The 19,946-nt window shown below is 37.0% G+C and overlaps 1 protein-coding gene across 1 annotated transcript; it reads right to left on the bottom strand.

The window, feature by feature from the left end:
- Positions 1-11,601: 11,601 nt before the first annotated feature.
- On the bottom strand, positions 11,602-19,136 carry htr7a (5-hydroxytryptamine (serotonin) receptor 7a). Its single transcript, XM_051869229.1, has 2 exons — positions 14,275-19,136; positions 11,602-13,809 (listed from the first exon to the last, which is right to left on the bottom strand). The coding sequence occupies exons 1-2, from the start codon at positions 14,880-14,882 to the stop codon at positions 12,987-12,989; spliced, it is 1,431 nt and encodes a 476-aa protein (XP_051725189.1). The 5' UTR covers positions 14,883-19,136; the 3' UTR covers positions 11,602-12,986.
- Positions 19,137-19,946: the final 810 nt, after the last annotated feature.

Here is a 19,946-nt window from a genome sequence, read left to right as displayed (position 1 = left end):
ATTAGAAAATAACTTAAAATGACAGTTTTCATTTTAATATATTTTAAAATATAATTTATTCCTGTGATGACAAAGCTGATTTTTCAGCATCATTACTCCAGTCTTCAGTGACACATGATCTTTCAGAAATCATTCTAATATGCTGATTTGATGCTCAAGATACAGTTGTTGGGAGCAGTTGTGCTTCTTAATATTTTCTCTGGAAATTGTAATAGGCCTACATTTTTTTCAGGACTCTTTGATGAATAAAAAGTTCAAAAGAACAGCTTTTATTTGAAATGTAAATCTTTTGTAATATTATAAATGTTCTTACTTTCATTTTTTATCAATTTACGTAATGTCATGACTCCAATCAATCAGCGCCAGACTCCTCAGCTCCTTTCACTCATTGCATTTCTCCAGAATACTAACCATCTGCACCTGCTGTCTCCAGTCAAGAACTGTTATTTAAACCACTCTCACACCGTTGTCTGGTCTCGTCGCTCATCTGCCTTCCTCATCCTCTTCCTCTTCCTCTTCATCTGCCTGGCAGCCTCGGGATCCTCATCTGTCCAGAAGACCTGCAAGATAGACACAAATACTAATTAAAGCTGCAAGCAGCGATGAAAGGAATTTCGCACCTGAACAGTGGGCGAAAATAATTTAAGTGGATAAATAGAGGAGAAATATGGCAAATATGGCATAAGTCATTTAGATGCACCACAGTTCCTGCTGCCAGCAGGTGGCGCTTTGACTATTACTGAATATTGCCAAGTAGATGTCTTCAGGCTAGGACTATTATCAAACGTGAAGTTTGGAGCAGATCGAACATTGTATGCCTGAGTTACAACACCTTCCTGTTTCGTGGCGTTAATCGCATACATTAGCTCTTAGCCAAGTGTTGCATAATTTAATGTGTTTCTAGCATGTTTGGTACTTCATGGCATATTTAAATGTGTTTCTGGGAGTGAATTACAGTGCAAAGCATGCTATTTCCTGTTGCCAGCAGGTGGCACTATGACTAACTAAATATTGGCATATAGATGTCTTCAGGCCAGGACTCTTATCACACGTGAAGTTTGGGGCAGATCGGACACTGTATGCCTGAGTTACAACAGCTTCCTCTTTCATGGCGAAACGTCAGACTTTGTCAGGCCACCATGGACACGCCCTTCAGCGAAAACTCAAGACCTTCGCAAGTTAACATTGCTAAGGCCTTAAGATTAGACTGACAAAATATGATTTTGATCTGATTAAATCTCAGAGGAGTTAATCACAGTGTAAAACATGTAATTTCCTGTTGCCCGCAGGAGGCGCTATGACTGTAACTGAATATTGCATTGTAGATGTCTTCAGGTCAGGACTCTAATGAATCATGTGAAGTTCAAAATATATTTAAAATATCGCATTTCCTGTTGGGTTTTCAGATTTTCAGTAGTCGCATGTGTCTACGAAATTTCATACCTGTACGTGAAACTTAGCGCGAAGGGCGCTTAATTGAAATTTTGTAGATGGCGCTATCAAGCTATTTTGCCACACCTAATTCAGAAACCCATATCTGACGTAATTTTTCACCACTTCTGACGCGTGTGCAAAGTTTCATGAGTTTTCGAGCATGTTTAGGCCCTCAAAAATGCGATTCATTTTGGAGAAGAATAATAATTGACTGAGCAATTCCAATAGGGTCCTCACACCATCGGTGCTCGGGCCCTAAATATCAAGTTAAGTTGTGTGGATTCTTTACTTTGCCTTACGTTCCTGAGTTGTCATCCTCTGAAGAATCTTCTTTAAAAGTCTTGTTGATTACATCTTTGTGTCTGCCTTCTTCAGCTGTGAAACTTAACTAATGCAATTTATGAAAATATGTTATTTTCCACATGATATTACATATGTGTGAATTGATTTCTGTGTATAGTCTTATATAGTACATTGAAATAAGTGAACTTTCCATCAAAGTCAGATTGTGTTGTGCCACTGGTTTGGTTTAAGTCCATAAACTGGTTTGGTTCAAGTCAAAAATCCATAATCTTAATCAAGATTGCAACCACAGATTTTGGCAGAAAGAGGCATAAATTAGAAATGAGAGAATATAGAAGAGAAGGAATAGAGAAAAACAAGGCAAAGAGATTAAAATGTTAAGGGGCGAGTGAAAGGAAAGATTTGTGGAAAGAGATGTAAACCTAAACCTAATTTTCAGCATATCCCAATCTCATTACCACACCACTCGTTAATCAAAATCGCAGACATTTAAATTCTCCCAAGAACCCATAAGTTTCATAGTGAAGGATTTCCATAAACATTCAGTCTTAAAGTACAGAAAACAGTAGGACTAAAGCCGTAATGTCTCTGTTGTATAGTTACGCTGCTGACTAGACTAATTAAGTTAATCCACTTGGCTTCAGAAAGAAACCCATCTCTTTAGATCCATTTACTTCCAGGCTGTGTGTGTATGTGTGTGTAAGCCAATAAATCATTTTAATAGTCTTCTCTAAACCTGAACCTTAATGCATATTACACATTATATAATGCTTTTAATAAAACTAGCTGCCTAGTTCTGACTTAAAAGATATTGATAGCAAATATGTGTACTTTTTAAATTATCTTATAATAATATCTTGGACTTTAGGTTCTTTTTTGTCATGTGCCTATGTTTTTTATTTAAAATTAACATTTTATTTTGGATTATACCAAATTAAAGTCATCATAATGTCATACACAGAATTTTTTTAGGCACTTATCCTTTGTGGTTGTGACCTTACTTTAAATTTCTCTCAAATAAGTCAAAGTTTTGATGATATAACTGTTGTGTGCTCTGCAATTTCGTCTTCTCGCATCATGAGCTTTTGTGTGTACATTTCTGTCTCTGTGTTCTCAGGCACAGATTTGGTGTTATTGCAGATTTATGTAGAGGACTGTGTGTGAAAAGGTTTGTGTGTGTGTGTAAATCATTTTGAGGTATTATCAAACCAATTGGAAAGTTGTACTGCAGGCTAAGGTCTGATAATTCTAAAGAGGGTTCCTGAAGTGCTGTTTGTGTATCTGTTTCTCAGATACTGATTCTCTAATGTGATTTATTAAAGATGTTATGCGTACAATCAGATCTGCAAAATTTTGCTAGGACAGATGTAACATGTCTGTCAGAACAGAAAAAGGGCTAGAAAAGGGTTTCAGATATACATTCCTAGTGGAATATATAAGGAATATATGCATCAGTGCATCAATTAGATTCATGGGAACATCTGAAGAACATATGGGCATGTGTGTAGTTATATGCCTGATTTGATCCAGATACATGGAATATTATATTATTTTAGACTGCATTCCCTAAATGATATATGACCTTTCAGAAGAGTCCTCCTGTGTTGTAAAAATAACCTCGCCATTATCTGATTTAAGCATTAGTTATAAATACACTTCTCTAGCCTCCTCCTGTTTCTGTTTGTTCTCCCCTTCTCTTCCACCTGGATATCCCACACACACTGTTATTTTCTGTCAATAATCTTTTCTACATATATAAAGGAAGATGGTACTATAATAAGACTCACAGTCTGTGTGCTATAGCATATATTGTCAGTATTATTTGCTAGGGCATGAGACAATGTCACTGTAAAAAATTACCTTGATTTTAACGGTAAAAGACTGTAAAAATGCTACGGTGAAAAACAGTTAATTGGTTTACGGAAAGTTTCCGTACTATATACACAGTAAATAACTAATAGATCTAACGGTACATTTAATGTAATTTTACAGTAAAATACCATTAAATTTACAGTTTTTGGACAGGAAAAATAACAAGTCATTGTATATTTACAGAGAAAAAACGTAAATTGACATTCCCACAATTCCCTGCGTGACAATGAAATACGTTTTTTTTTACCATCAATTTAACAAATTTTTTACAATGTGTAAAATAAACAGTTATGAACTGTAATTATTACAATATAAACCTTTAAATTATACAGTTTTGAACTGTAAACTAAGTGCTGTCCCGTAAAACCTAAAATTTTTTTTTTTTTTTTTTTACAGTGTAGGGTTACGGATTTTAAAAAAAGCATTGAAGTATTACATTTTGGGTGGTCACTATTTGTGCTGTGGACGTGAATGATACCTCAAAACATCCACTATGAAATTAGACCTGAAAAAGAGTTTCACCTGAAAAATCCCATAGACTTGACTGAAGCAGAGACCACTTGAGCCATATCTTGGGACAAGTCTTGGAGGTGGGCTCTATAGCATCATGGTGGTGAGTTTTGCATGTGCTTGCCATAAGAAAAAAATATAGGATTTACTCTGAAACAATTTTCACTCAGAAATTGCTAGTAAATGTCATGAATAATTACAAAGAGACGCCAAGTAACACATTGAATTAAACATGCAATTTTGAAGTAGAAAGACTAGAATAGCATTTTCTTGTGAAACATGCTACATTAATCAGTTTTTTTTTTTACATCTTTGAAAAATGTTTTTTTTTTTTTTTTTTACAGTGTAGTATTTTATTGCAGTTGTTCTATAGCCATTGTTGTGTAATGGCTGTACTGTATTTCTCTTTGACTTCACCTCGTTTATCACCCTTGTCTTCAATCAGAGTGCCGCTATAACTCACATTCAGTTGTAAACACTCTATAGCATTTTTCTTCCTCTTTCAAACCCACTAAATCAACCCTCAATTACCTTTTTTTACTCCAGCTTTCCCATCTTACATACATTCAATATAGTCATATGTTTCTGAAATGTATCACAGAGCAAATGAGAGTGTGCGTGGGGGTGTGTTTGGATGTGTATGTGTTCTTCCTGTAACCATGCTGTGAGATTATGGGATGGCTGTGGGGAGCACAGCCCTCTGTAATCAGCCTCACAGAGAGGAACTGACCATAGAGGCTTAAATACTCATTGCACTGTCTGAAAAGGCTTTTGTTTTGTTTTTTTTACATTGTCCTACCCACTGAGTGCCAATATCACATGTATCTGGGCAGGTGTCGGCATGCAGAGGGCAGACTCACATTTACAAATAGGCGCTTTAATATAACATTCTCTAGAAAATAGAACAATAAACAGTTTATCACACATCAAAAATGTGAGAGTTACTGGTCAATTGTGATAATTTTGTGCTTTGTTTTTAAAAATCACTATCTTAAAAACCTGAGGCTAATAAGCAAGTCAAATATGTCTGTCAAGCGATTGTCTACCTAGAAAACAATATAAAGACCGCATAGTGAAACGAACAAACAACCATAAGGCTTGCCTCGTTAATATTCATATGCTTTGTACAGTCATAGAAACTTTCACATGCCATGTTGTTCATTCCAACATTTATAAGGGGGAAATTAAAATGTCAAAGTCACAGAAAACTTGGTAATAGAGTGCTCATCCACTTTTTTTTTTTTTTAGTGGCCTTGGTTGCAGAAGTATTTTTCCCATTAATTTTTCTCTTAGGAGTTTCAGTCTCAGTTAAAAAGAGTTCTAAGCATTGAACCAAACCAAACCAACCAACTACAAGGTGAATCACAACATTACAAACTTTGATTTGAAGCATAAGAGTATTTGGAAATCTGACAAAGGTACAAGATAAGGTAGTGGTCTAGTGGTCATACCAAGCTTGCACTCATTATTCCTAGCCCATAATTCAATAAAGCACTATGTGGCAGGCCTTAATTGTTATTTTGTGGGTTTTAGTGAAAAAGTATAACAGTCTCATGTTTTCCTAACACAAAACTAGTTATAAAACTTAATAAAGGGGGATTCAGTTTGCCTAACAGCAGAAGGAAAAGATGCTCACCAAATGAATCAACTATTCTTTTATACACCCATGAAAACAAAAATAATTATCACCACACAAAAAGGAAATACAAGAAGAAGACAATCAATCACATTATGCAAACCAATGTAATGAATAGATGCATTGCAGAAATTGGGCATTAGGTTGCACAGTTCAATCATGTGAAAATGGATGTGTGTGTGGGAGTCTTATTTGAGGGTATAAAGTTCATCAAACAATGTCCAAAGTTGAAGTTGCTGATGAATAATCCAACTATTGGTGATGAATTCACATCACACAATAACAGTTCTCAAGCTCCAGACTCTTCCGAATCAGGTACAGCCATAAGTAAGCCAAAAGCCACAAGCTTACATCCATCTGGGCTTTAAATCCATATTTAGCTTGCAACATGCGGTGTTAAAACCACCGATAAAGGGTCCTTCTAAAATACATACAAATAAACTGTATCAACCTTTTAGCATCAAACCCAACACAGCTTACATACAATTGCTCAGCATATATCAACAAACAAGTTCAATAACTTCTTGGCAACAAACATCAACAGGCAAGTTTAAATAACAGGAAAGAAAACAAATCCTTACTTTAAATTGAGCTTGAAATGGAACATTTCTCAACCAGGACATAGCACAAATGCAGTCAAGCCATGCTTTCTACCATAGACATTATAATAAACACTAGACACCCTATTGGCCTCTTTGGACTGTTGCTGCGATACATCAACGAGTCCGCCATATTGTGTGGGGCAAGACTGCGCTGTTAACAAATGCAAGTAAATGGGCGAGCTGCGGTTTTTCTGGATAAAAACAAAAATAATGTTAACATTTATCAACCGATTTCAGTGGTTTATTATGTACGTGGTGTACAAAAAGTTCTAGTTACTTAAAATCTCTATAGTTACACATATAAAATATTTATTTTAGTAAGAAATAGTCAAAGCTCAGGCTTGTCATGTATTTGGCTGCTTTATTCTTGCATAAGAATTGTGAAAACGCCCATACTGAGATATAATTAAATTTTCACATTAAATGAAATAAAGTTTTCTTATTGTGGAAAAGGCATTTTCTGTCTTTAACCCAATTTTAGCTTTTCTTGAGCTTAGAATTGACCACCATTGATAAAATGAAGCGTCACGAAAGTGCAGATTCGTAGGAAGGCCGTGACTGTTTAGGGTGCCATTTGGGACAGGGCCAATGTAGCAGAATGTAATGGATCTGATCAAATGTGTGTTTTTCCAACATAACGATCCAAAACACACCACACAAGCAACAAAATTGTGCACAATGGAAGTGTTCATGCTCTGCATTTTGAAGTCTTCAACTTCCTCAGTCTCCTGACCTTAAACCTTTGGGAAATTATAAATCTGAATTATGATAAATCATGCAGGTCTTCCACCGAAGCTCAACTTTGGGAAGAACATAAGGAGGACTGGAAGTTAAGCATGACACATTAAGTATAATTGATGATCTTTACAATGGAACTGAATCCACACTGAACTGACTCTGTGACACTATTTTCTTATAAGAACTGCTGTACAGCTGAAATGAACTCTGCTTGCATCATTAAAGGATTAGTTCACTTTGAAATGAAAATTACCCCAAGCTTTACTCACCCTCAAGCCATCCTAGGTGTATATGACTTTCCTCTTTCTGATGAACATAATCACAGAAATATTAATAAATATCCTGACACATCCAAGCTTTATAATGGCAGTGATAGGGATCAATGAGTATGAGCTGAATAAAGTTCTTCCATCCACATCCATCCATCATAAACATGTACTCCACACGGCTCCGGGTTAATAAAGTCCTTCTGAAGCGAATCGATGTGTTTGTGTAAAAAAATATCCATATTTACACAAGTTATAAAGTAAAATATGTAGCTTCCGCCAGAACGCCTTCCGTATTGAAGTTACAAAAAAAGTGTAAACTAGCGTTCATTATTCATTGATCCCTATCACTGCCATTATAAAGCTTGGATGTGTCAGGATATTTATTGATATTTCTGCGATTATGTTCACCAGAAAGAGGGAAGTCATATACACCTAGGATGGCTTGAGGGTGAGTAAAGCTTGGGCTAATTTTCATTTCAAGGTGAACTAATCCTTTAAATCATTTTCCTCTTATCACTGTAAAGCTACTTTGGAACAATCTGTATTGTATAAAATGCTATATAAATAAAGGTGAATTGACTTGATATGTGCAAAGTTTATTGAGTCAATGACCAAAAGAATGGCTGCTGTAATCAAATACAAGAGAAAACCAACAAAATATTAATAACTAATTACATTGTGGTCAATGCATGCTTTATTTCCTGTGAGCTTTTTGTTTTTCTATGGCTTTTTGTGTAATACAATAAATCTCCATATTTACCTTAACCAAGTTAGTACTTCTTCCCAATATAACATACTCCTCATATTTTTTTTTGATTAAATCCGATGGCTCAGTGAGGCCTACATAGCCAGCAATGACATTTCCTCTCTCAAGATCCATTAATGTACTAAAAACATATTTAAATCAGTTCATGTGAGTGCAGTGGTTCAATATTAATATTATAAAGCGACGAGAATATTTTTGGTGCGCCAAAAAAAACAAAATAACGACTTATATGATGGCCGATTTCAAAACATTGCGTCAGGAAGCTTCGGAGCGTTATGAATCAGCGTGTCGAATCAGCGGTTCGGAGCGCCAAAGTCATGTGATTTCAGCAGTTTGGCGGTTTGACACGCGATTCGAATCATGATTCGATACGCTGATTCATAACGCTCCGAAGCTTCCTGGAGCAGTGTTTTGAAATCGGCTATCACTATATAAGTCATTATTTTGTTTTTTTTTTGGCGCACCAAAAATATTCTCGTCACTTTACAATATTAATATTAAGCCACTGTACTCACATGAACTGATTTAAATATGTTTTTAGTACATTAATGGATCTTGAGAGAGGAAATGTCATTGCTGGCTATGGAGGCCTCACTCAGCCATCGGATTTCAACAAAAAATATTTTAATTTATGTTCCGAAGATTAATGAAGGTCTTACGGGTGTGGAACGGCATGAGGGTGAGTAATAAATGACATTATTTTCATTTTTGGGTGAACTAACCCTTTAAAGGATTAGTTCACTTTTAAATAAACTTTTGCTGATAATTTACTCACCCCCATGTCATCCAAGATGTCCATGTCTTTCTTTCTTCAGTCGAAAAAAAATTAAGGTTTTTGATGAAAACATTCCAGGATTTTTCTCCTTATAGTGGACTTCAATGGACACCAAACGGTTCAAGGTCCAAACGACAGTTTCAGTGCAGCTTCAAAGGGCTTTAAACGATACCAGACGATGAATAAGGGTCTTATCTAGCGAAACAATCGGTCATTTTAAAAAAAAATACAACTATGCTTTATATAAACAAACGTTACTGTATTCTCCAAAAAGCTTATGCTGTATGTCCTACGCCTTCCCTATTCAACTTACGGAACGAACGCAGCGCCAGTTACATTTTTCCCGTAAGTTGAATAGGGAAGGCGTAGGACATACAGCGTAAGCTTTTGGAGAATACAGAAATGCGGTTTTGGCGGAGGCACTTAGAAGGCGAACGTTTGTTTATATAAAGCATATACAGTTGTATTTTTTTCGAAAATGACCGACCGTTTCGCTAGATAAGACCCTTATTCCTAAGGCCCTTTGAAGCTGCACTGAAACTGTCATTTGGACCTTGAACCGTTTGGCGTCCATTGAAGTCCATTATATGGAGAAAAATCCTGGAATGTTTTCATCAAAAACCTTAATTTTTTTTCGACTGAAGAAAGAAAGACATGAACATCTTGGATGACATGGGGGTGTGTAAATTATCAGCAAAAGTTTATTTAAAAGTGAACTAATCCTTTAACAACCTTAAAGCTCATCATAGGTCTGTCTTTAAAGGTTTATAAGTTATTGTTAAAATCCACTTTTGTTGATGATCTTGATTATAACTATAAAAAAAAAATCCTGGAATTATGGGAAACTAGGACTGAGTGACCCTTCAGAAATTGTCGATATATAGAATTGCCTTCCGGGTTCTTATTCCAGAGGAACATATCTTGAAGGAAGCCAAATGTACAGACAGTCACTCAACTATTATTATAATCTATTATATAAATATAATTGCATTAACCATTATAATAATTACCTGCGCTGACAATTGAGCAAATCCTTAGGTTATCACATTATCAGTGTGGCGAAAAAAGCCCTGCCATTCGACACTGAACAGCTTTCCACTCTGTTAAAAAAAAAAAAAGAGTGACAGAAGACAGAAGCAATGAGACAGATCTGAGTGGAGTGGTGTGTAAAAGTCATCCTCACAGGGCACCGATGAGTAACAGGTAACATTTTGGATAAGCAGTAACAAGTCCTTTTAGTAAACAGCCCAATCAGAACATAGCAGATGTCATTATTTTTGTTTTCTGAATGCCACTGATTGTTAAATAATGTTGTATATAATGCAAATTCTGTAATCATTATTAGTGTCTATGATTACTGCTATAGTGAAATAAGCCAGCTTGAATATTTATTACTTTTTTTAAAGCATAGTGAAACACAAGTACGAGCTAATCAGTCTTAAGTACGCAGAATGCTCACAGATCAAGCCTCTTGTTATTTTTCTGGTTCTCTGTGCCCTCATCTCTCTTGCTTTCTTTCAGCAGGTAATCTGAGCGATTTCTGTGACCAGTATACTTCCGAGGCACTTCATATGTAAATGGAACGTAGACTGATGAAGGATGCAGATGTATCTATTTTTCTAGCACAGAAATCACTTAAAGAGCAATTCAACAATCCACTAACAGCATCTACAGCAAGACGAGAGGAAAGCAACAGGAAATTGTATTATTGTGATTATTATTATTTATTGTGCTCCGAGTGCTATACTTTAAAAAGTTGACAAAGTGTGAGCTTTACAGACATTTTTAGCAGGATAATTTAGCTGGGTCTAATGTGATTTTCATAATTAATCTCCAGGTTCCAAATGTAATTAATTTATGCAACAAAAAATTCTATAATTAATTAGTGTTCATAAGGAGAAATGGACTCAGGTGAGTCAATAATCTGGAATAAATCTCATCATTGATCAGCTGTCATGATGAATGGAGAGAACATTTTAATGCCGGAGGAAAAGAGGAAATAAAAATCAGTGAAATTAGGAAAGTAATAAAAAGACACAAAGAAAGAGACAGGTGATTATAGCCCACTCAAAATTCTCTTCTCTCACTCTTACAGCTGAAAGAATTTTCTCAGTGGGGTGAAATGTGATGGAATTATTCTGACCTATAATTTTACAGTCCCCCAGTCCATCTACCACTGCGGAATCAGCCTTTATGTTATTTTACTTCTTGAGCTGCAGCGGGCAGAAATTATTTCTTTGTCTCAGCAGGAGCTCATACAGTACTCACAGACCAGAGTAGATTCATGTTGAGTGAAACAACGGTGTGTAATTAGGACCATCATCATCATCTTCATCATCATCGGCAGGGCAGCCTCTTGTGAATCTTTCACCAGTGGCAGGTAGCTGTCACAGGTATGGCTCCTTAAAATAGAATTCCCAGCAGGACCTCAAGGACTGGGCAACTAATTAGATTTGAGTCATAACAAGTGCTTTAGTGATTCTAAGTGAACAGGAACACCTCCCCCGCACTTCACTTCTCTTTCTTTTCTTTCTCCCGCCATCCTTCTCTCACCCTGAGCGCTGCCTGGATGAATTCAATATTCAAGGTGAAGTCAAGTCATAAAAACGGAATCCTAATGGGAAAACTTTGTTATGAGTGTAGGCAGCAGTTCAATTTTATATAGATTTGGCAATGTTCTGGATAGTTCACAAAAATCCCAGTTTATTCATCCTTTATTCCAACTCATATAGGGAAAATATGCACAAGAAGTGACATTAAAACATGTACAACAATAAAAACACATCGGATAGGCATCTTTACATTTTGGCACATCTGCTTTTGATATTTACACACTTTAGAAAGCACCGCACAAAGTCATTACTTTATTTTTATGCACAAGTAATTCAAAAGAGTGAACGGCATGAATTCTTCAGTGACGTATGCTAAATAAATACTAGTGACATAAAAGCTAATTGCATAAGATCCATGCAGAATCAAACTATAAATAGCTGCCTGCAAAAAAAGAGACCCGAGTCAATCTCATCAGAATCCCTTTAATTACTGATCGGTGATCAGATTACCTCCTGTTCCTTCAGATCACCTCCTGTTCCTTCTGGCTTAACCACAGCTGCAGAAAGAAGCTTAGTTGACATTGGATCTGTGCTTTAATGCACTTTCCATCAATGCATGAAATCTGTGGTTTTATAAGGATTGAGCATGTGCAGACTGAAAGTAGAAATGGCTAGTTTATCATAAAGTCACAAGAAACAGACAGATTAATCACACTTAGTGAGCTAACAGGTGCTGACAGTTGACAAACAAGTTTCTCACAGCTCGATAAACGTTTTTAAAGCAGAAATGAGGTGGGTGCTTTTCTGTTTTCAAGAATGGATAAATCTAAACGGATTTCTCCCTACTATTGATCTGTATATCTCGATTCCCTCAAATCCCTTGAGGGATAAGATATCACGATACTGGTGCAGTATTACACACGTCCTTTAAATAAATTCAGAAAAAAAATCATGGAATTCATATATATATATATGAACCCCTTTCACATTTCCAGGGTTCTCAGAAGTGGAAGTGTGTAAACTTCTATAGTGGTGAGTGGGAGGCAACAGCATTTTTTTTTTTTTTTTTTTTTTTGTAATTTACTGCCAAGGTAATATAACACAAAGTATACCATTTTAAATGTATATACATTTTTAAAATATGAAAAAGCTTTACTAGATTTGTAATGTTGATAACTGTGAAAATATATCACAGTCTGTGAAAAGGGTTTTGTTTTCTGTTCTTTTAGATTGTCTGAAATTGACAGAAGCTGGACTTTGATTCATCAGCTATGTGTATTTTCTCTGCTGTTCTACTAAAGAAAAGCCAGTGATAGTGTGTTCTTCAAGATGACAAAATGCAACTGCATTGACCATAATGCACGCCTCTGTCTGAAGTGACCACTGTTTTGACTTGTAGGTACTGTCAGTACATCATGACACCTTCCAAACATGACACATCCTAAATGCCATCATGACCATTTAGGCTTGTGAGTTCCTATGCAAATGTCAACCTCTGAACTCTTCGTATGTTATGTGCACAGTTCGGGTCACCCAGAGACAACCACCTCTGGTCTTTCCACCAGTCGTAGGGCCTCATGCATGCCGGCAGCCGACAATCTCCGGTTAATATTACGGTAACGGCAGCTGAGCAGGCTTCGGTAGGTGGTGCGCAGGTCGCGGTTGAAGAAAGCATAGATAAAGGGGTTGATGAGTGAGTTGGCGTAGCCCAACCACAACAGCGTTCTCTCCACCCACAGCGGGACACAGCTACACTCTGTCCCGCAGATGAAGGGCCGGGCCGTGGAGAGGAGAAAGAACGGAAGCCAGCAGACGGTGAACGCTCCTACCACCACCCCGAGCGTGGCTGCCGCCTTCTGTTCCCGCTTGAATATGGAAATGCTCCTGCGGTCCAAGCTCCTCTTGCCCACTCCTCGCAGGATTCGAGGTAGACGCGCGCACTCTTCCACTTCCCTCTGAAGCTTGATCGCGACGGTTACGCAATCCACACCCATGGGTTCTTCTGTATCATCGGCCCCTACCACATCCTCTTCTTCCTCTTCCTGTCCTGCACGAGGGAAGCCAGTGATGGTGTGTTTGGCAGCGCTGAGCTTGGCGGCACGGTAGATGCGGTAATACATGACCAACATGACAGTCATGGGGATGTAAAACGCTACAGCTGTAGAGTAAATAGTGTAGCCAAAGTCCTGGCTGATCAGACACACACGGTCATCGTTCACGTTCTGCGCCCAGCCAAAGAGAGGTGGCAAAGTGATTGACGCAGAGAGCAGCCACACAGAAAGCACCATTTTGGCCATACACCATCCGTTCTGCCTCACCGGGTATGTTAGAGGTCTGGTGATGCCCAGGTACCTGTGATAGAGGGAAAATATGGATGAAAAGACATGGAAAACTAAAATTTGTGTGATTTGCCATCAATTTTTAGCTGCTTGGTATAGACTTGATACAACTTTTGACTAGTCTGATCAAAACAAGCATGACCCAAAGAATGGTTTTCTGCATCATTGCATGTCATCTCATAAGAGGGTCAAAGCACATAAATTTAATTTAATTTATACCCAATTTAAAACATAAATGTACTATAAATTATATTTGGATTTAATGATAAAAATGTATTAGTATGTGTATAAAGTAATATTAACTTGCTTAAAAAACTTATTCAGATTATTGTTGATTGTTAGTTAATGATACCTAATGGATTCACTTATGATAACAAACTGAATGTTATTGTAAAGTGTTGCCATATCATTTATCATGCATCAATAAACTGATCATGATTATGATTAACATAATCAGTCCAATGTTAAGAAAACTCACCGGTCGATGCTAATAACGCAAAGGGTCATGATGGACGCGGTGCAGCACATCACATCCATGGCTATGAACACGTTACAGAAGAACTTGCCAAAAATCCATCGGCCACCGATCAGGTCCGTGATGCTGACGAACGGCATCACCGCGAGCGCAACGGAGAGGTCCGCGAGCGCGAGAGACACGATCAAATAGTTGGAGGGCTGCCGTAGCTTTTTCACAAAACACACGGAGATAACCACGAGCAGGTTCCCGCAGATGGTTATGAGAGTGAGCATGGTCAGCACCCCACCGATCAGCACCTTCTCGACCTCTCCGTAGCTGAGGATCTGCTCCGCGCAGCGCGTGCCGTTTGCCACCTCCATCATTTCAAGTAGGATCGGGGAGCTGGAGGGCTTCATTTCCAAGGAACCGGAGCCCGCAGCCACTGCCACTTCTCCAGACTCGTGCGCAATTTTGAATAGTCGAGGGATGAGGATCTCGGAGATCATCATAGCGTTAGAGGTTCCCATACTTGCACCTGTCTCTCGCGCGCGCTCCTCGGCCATCAAGGGCTTCATAGTTTGTCCGTGGATTTGCGCGACAATAGTTCTGTTGGTATCGCCCAGCACCATGCCGTGCTCCTTTTATCCAGGAACTTTTCAGAGCGCCCGATGATGGCACGAGATCACAGCTGCGCAATGACTGATGCGCATCCGATTTGCGTTCTGTCACTGACGCGCGGCTAATTTCTCTATTTTTAGAGGAGATCATTGGTTTGTCATTTTCGCACACCATGTTCCGACAAAAACTGAGAGAGAAGTTAAGATAAAATAACTCATTTCTCGCGATGACAGTTTATAATCGTGATAATTGATGTCATTGATATAGCTAATAACAACGTTAATATCAACGTTTTGTCTCTGATGTAAATTTCACATTTTTGTCTGTTACAAATTAACAATATATCCCTAAACTGTGTAATTAGTGTTACAGCCTGGCCCACTAGAAAACAGTAGAAAACATTTAAAATTTTGTGAGTGAATATTGTGGTCAATAATTAATTATCAATTAATCAAATAATTATTTTGCCATTCCTTATCACCACTATTTCGTTTTAAATAAAAACGGTAGGCTAACCATATAAGACACTGTAACTGAAAAAAGGGGATGGAACTAGTAATGGAAATAGAAAATCAATGCTCTAAATCATAAAAACAATGTGTGTTATTATTCGCTCTGAAGGTCTCTATGTCTGACCCATTTTGTGCAATATCTGTAGGTCCAGTTCTGGAAAGTTGTGCCTACAACCCCCAAGAAAGTAATTTTTTAGCATTTAAAACACACACACACACACACACACACACACACACACACACACACACACACACCAAGAACATTATTCCACAGAAACCAGACGGAATAACATAACTCTTCTATTGTTGCAAAGTACTATCCTAAAGTTTTAGTCACTATCCTAAAGTTTTAGAAACAAGCTGCACTGTCGCCTCCTAGTGGCAAATATATATACAAATAGGAAAGGCACTATATATAGCCTACCAAAACATCCACTGAATTCACGAAACCACAGCTGCGCGCATGAGACACATTTGAACTACACCGTCACCTGTGTGCACTTGAGAGAGCAACTGAAAGCATACATTGACTAAAATGACACCGGACCAGCTGCTTAAAGGGTAAGTTCACCCAAAAATGAAAATTATGTCATTAATTACTCACCCTAATTTCGTTCCACACCCGTAAGACCTTCATTCATCTTCGGAACACAAATTAAGATATTTTTGATCAAATCCGATGGCACAGTGAGGCCTCCATTGACAGCAAGACAATTAACACTTTCAAATGCCCAGAAAGCTACTAAAGACCTATTTAAAACAGTTCATGTGACTACAGTGGTTCAACTTTAATGTTAAGAAGCGACGAGAATATTTTTTTGTGGGCCAAAAAAACAAAATAACGACTTTATACTTACAGTTTTTCTCAGTCGCTTTGGCACATTTTTCAGATCAGATCAGAACTGAAATTCTCATAACTACTTGTTCAACCACCACATCATCTAGTCACTTGTGCACATCCTAAAAGCAGTTTTTCATATTTTTGAACAAATTGCAAATGCTTTAGTACATTCAGGCAATTGATTATGTACTGTACTGTACATGTACTGTAATAACTGTCTGCTATTTCCTACATTATCAATTGCTAATATCATGTTGCTCAAAATGTATTATATGGTTCTCTGTTGAATAGTCTTACCCTTCAAAACATCTAGTCATTAGTTCATCGCACAAGTCATTAAATGCAAAATGGTTGACCTAGTTATCACAATGCATATATACAAGTATATTATCTATACATTTCTATTAGACTTTTGTAAATGTGTCCTGAATTGATGAATTTTGCAGGTGAATCCTGAATTTCACTAATGTATTCAGGGGAATGTAAAGCATTAGATCAACCAATGGCCCAACCAGTTCTCTAAAACAGCTCAAAGATACATGTCATGAATCTTCAACTGGAAAGCATATATAGACAGAGTACAACACAAGAGTTACAATGTCTGATAATGGAAGAACATCATGTAAACAAAAGGGGTCAACAGCTGGAAAGAAGAAGAGAAGTAAGGATGTGTGGTAGAAGGGTAGGGAGGCAAAACAGAGGAAGAGGTAGATAAAGCAAAGGGGGCGTAGGCACGTTTCTGGTGAAATAAGGACCAATATTGTAAACAATGTTCTCAATCATGACCTTACAATGGCTTATGCAGGTCTAAAGGTGCAGCTGAATGTTTGGAGAAAAACCTTTTCCTCAATCATTCAAGTATTTCATAGACATTACAGGTATGTATTTCAGCAATGTGCACTGCACTCTAATATGGTATGCATGCTATAATCTTAATATTACAGTAGCATTTTTACACTTACAGTAGCATATCACACTTGCTAAATGAACGTTATACAGATACATACTATATCACACACATACACATGAATACATATATACAGTGTATGTATATCGTCTTGTCTTTTTCATTTATCACAAGGACATTTTACAGTAATTTGTTGACTGACCAACAGTAAATACAAAACTGTGAATCCTGTCCAGTCTTTTGCAATCAATCTCCCATATACAGTAATGTGTCCATTTGTACTGTTAAAATTGATATATGCCATACAAAGTGCAAACTGTAGCCATAGTTTACATCTGAAATATTCATCACTGTTATATTGACAACATGGCTAAGCATTTTGATTATATTGTTCGAGAACAACGACACAAGGACTTGTCATTCTGATGGCACTGATATGTTCATTGACATAAATACTTGCTTTTGAGAGATGAACTAAGGATTTTGAGCAGGTTACAGGCTTTTGCAGGTAATCCAATATGTTGTGCTGTTTGTACAAATTGTTTTGAGAAATGAACATACTGTTTTGCAAATTTTAAGAATGATTCAGATTAAGAAAGCAACTGAGAAAAACTGTAACAATATCTAGTGATGGGCAATTTCAAAACACTAGTTGCATCCCAAATGACGCTCTATACACTATGCACTTATGCATTATGTACTCATCCATGTAGTGTGTGAATTTTATACGTTTATTTTGTCATTAAACATTGGAGTCTGATCCCCCCTCCGCCTCCACAACGTAATTAAAGCTGCGACAGCTGCATAAGTGCATAAAGTGTCCAACATTCCACACTTTGTTTTTTCCATTAATTTAGTGCATCATCTGGGTATTTAAAGTGCACTTTTTCTTTTTGGAATTTTCATTGTGAACACACTACTCGCACTATTTGTACTTAAAAACGTCACAGAATAGTGCATAAGTACGCAAATTCGGACGCACCTACTGCTTCATGAAGCTTCGAAGCTTTACGAATCTTTTGTTTCGAATCAATGGTTGGAGCGTGTATCAAACTGCCAAAGTCCCGTGATTTCAGTAAACGAGGCTTCGTTATGTCATAAATGTTTCAAAATTTCAATGGTTCACCACTGGGCAGCGTGACTTTGGCAGTTTGATATGGGCTCCGAACCACTGATTCGAAACAAAAGATTCGTAAAACTTCAAAGCTTCATGAAGCAGTGTTTTGAAATCGCCCATCACTAGATATTGTTGAATAAGTCGCTATAATAACATTAAGGTTTAACCACTGTAGTCAAATGAACTCTTTTAAATATGTCTTTAGTAGCTTTCTGGGCATCTGAAAGTGTTTATATCTTGCTGGCAATGGAGGCATCGCTGAGTCTAATGCAATAACATTAATGCATTTTAAAGAGTCTTTTAATTGACTAAACTTGCAGGGCCGTTCTATGACTATGCAACATCTACTACTGATAATAATATAGTAAGCCTAAATTTGCAAATGTATTTCTTGTTATATATATATATATATATATAGGGTTGGGGAGTAACGGAATACATGTAACGGCGTTACGTAATCAGGATACAAAAATCCAGTAACTGTGGTTCGTTACAGTTACGTCAAAAAACGTAGTAATCAGATTAGTTACATTTTGAAAAAAGGGAGGATACTATCAGGATTACAATCGTTTCATTTAAAACTAAATAAATCATTATTTTGCCATAATAATTATTTTGCCATAATATTTTTGCCCATCTACAATCTCCTCAGACGCAGATTGAATCACTGCTGCTAGTTGAAACGATGCTTCCCGCGTGGAAAAAACGCTTTCAATCAGTGGCGTGCACGGGGTGGGGGTCAGGGGTGGCTTGAGCCCCTGCCTCTTTGATCGCAAAAGTGAAAGTGCCCTTTGCGGTCGCATCGCGGTGCCCCCGCGTTCCCATTTCTCCCCACCGGAACGCGATTGCGCCCCTGCCCTCGCGGAGGTCTGTGCACGCCACTGCTTTCAATTCATGGAAATCTGAGACATGATTGCTTAGTTTTAATAGGTTTTAAAAGTAACCAAAATGCTAAACATTAAAATTAAAGCAGAACAAACACAAACAGAAATGTTTGATCCGAGCTTGTTCAGTTTGTTTATGATCTGACTTTTATATTTTTAAGCTCTAAACAACAATATTGCAATAGATAATTTATCAGATTTGTAAAATATTTTATTGTTGAGACCTATTCAAAAGTATGGAACGTGTAAAATTTAAAAACTATATATATATATATATATATATATATATATATATATATATATATATATATATGTGTGTGTGTGTGTGTGTGTGTGTGTGTGTGTGTGTGTGTGTGTGTGTGAGAGTGTGTGACCTTGAAGTAGCCTAATCCAAAAGTAATTAGATTACATTGCTTTCATATTGTGGTACTTGGATTAAGTTACTGAATACTTTTTTTTTTTTTTAAGTAATTTGTAACTGTAACGGAATACATTTTTAAAGTAACCCTTCCAAACCTGTATATATATATAGTGGCAGTATGGATATATATATATATATCCATACTGCCACTAGATGTCTAAATAGCCCTTTATATATATAAAGGGCTATTCAGACATCTAGTGGCAGTATGGTATTACAGATATATATATATATATATATATATATAAAATGTTATTGTTATTTTTAATATAGGCTAGCTAGAATCGTAGGCTAATTGACAGACTACATGTAGGCCCAATACCCACAAAAAACATTTCCATTTGTTGTTGTTGTAGTTTTTTATGCCATCTGAATTGAAATTACTGCCGACAT

This window comes from Ctenopharyngodon idella, chromosome 17 (genome assembly GCF_019924925.1).
Source record: "Ctenopharyngodon idella isolate HZGC_01 chromosome 17, HZGC01, whole genome shotgun sequence".
NCBI lineage: Eukaryota > Metazoa > Chordata > Actinopteri > Cypriniformes > Xenocyprididae > Ctenopharyngodon > Ctenopharyngodon idella.
This window is presented reverse-complemented; position numbering and strand designations above follow the sequence as displayed.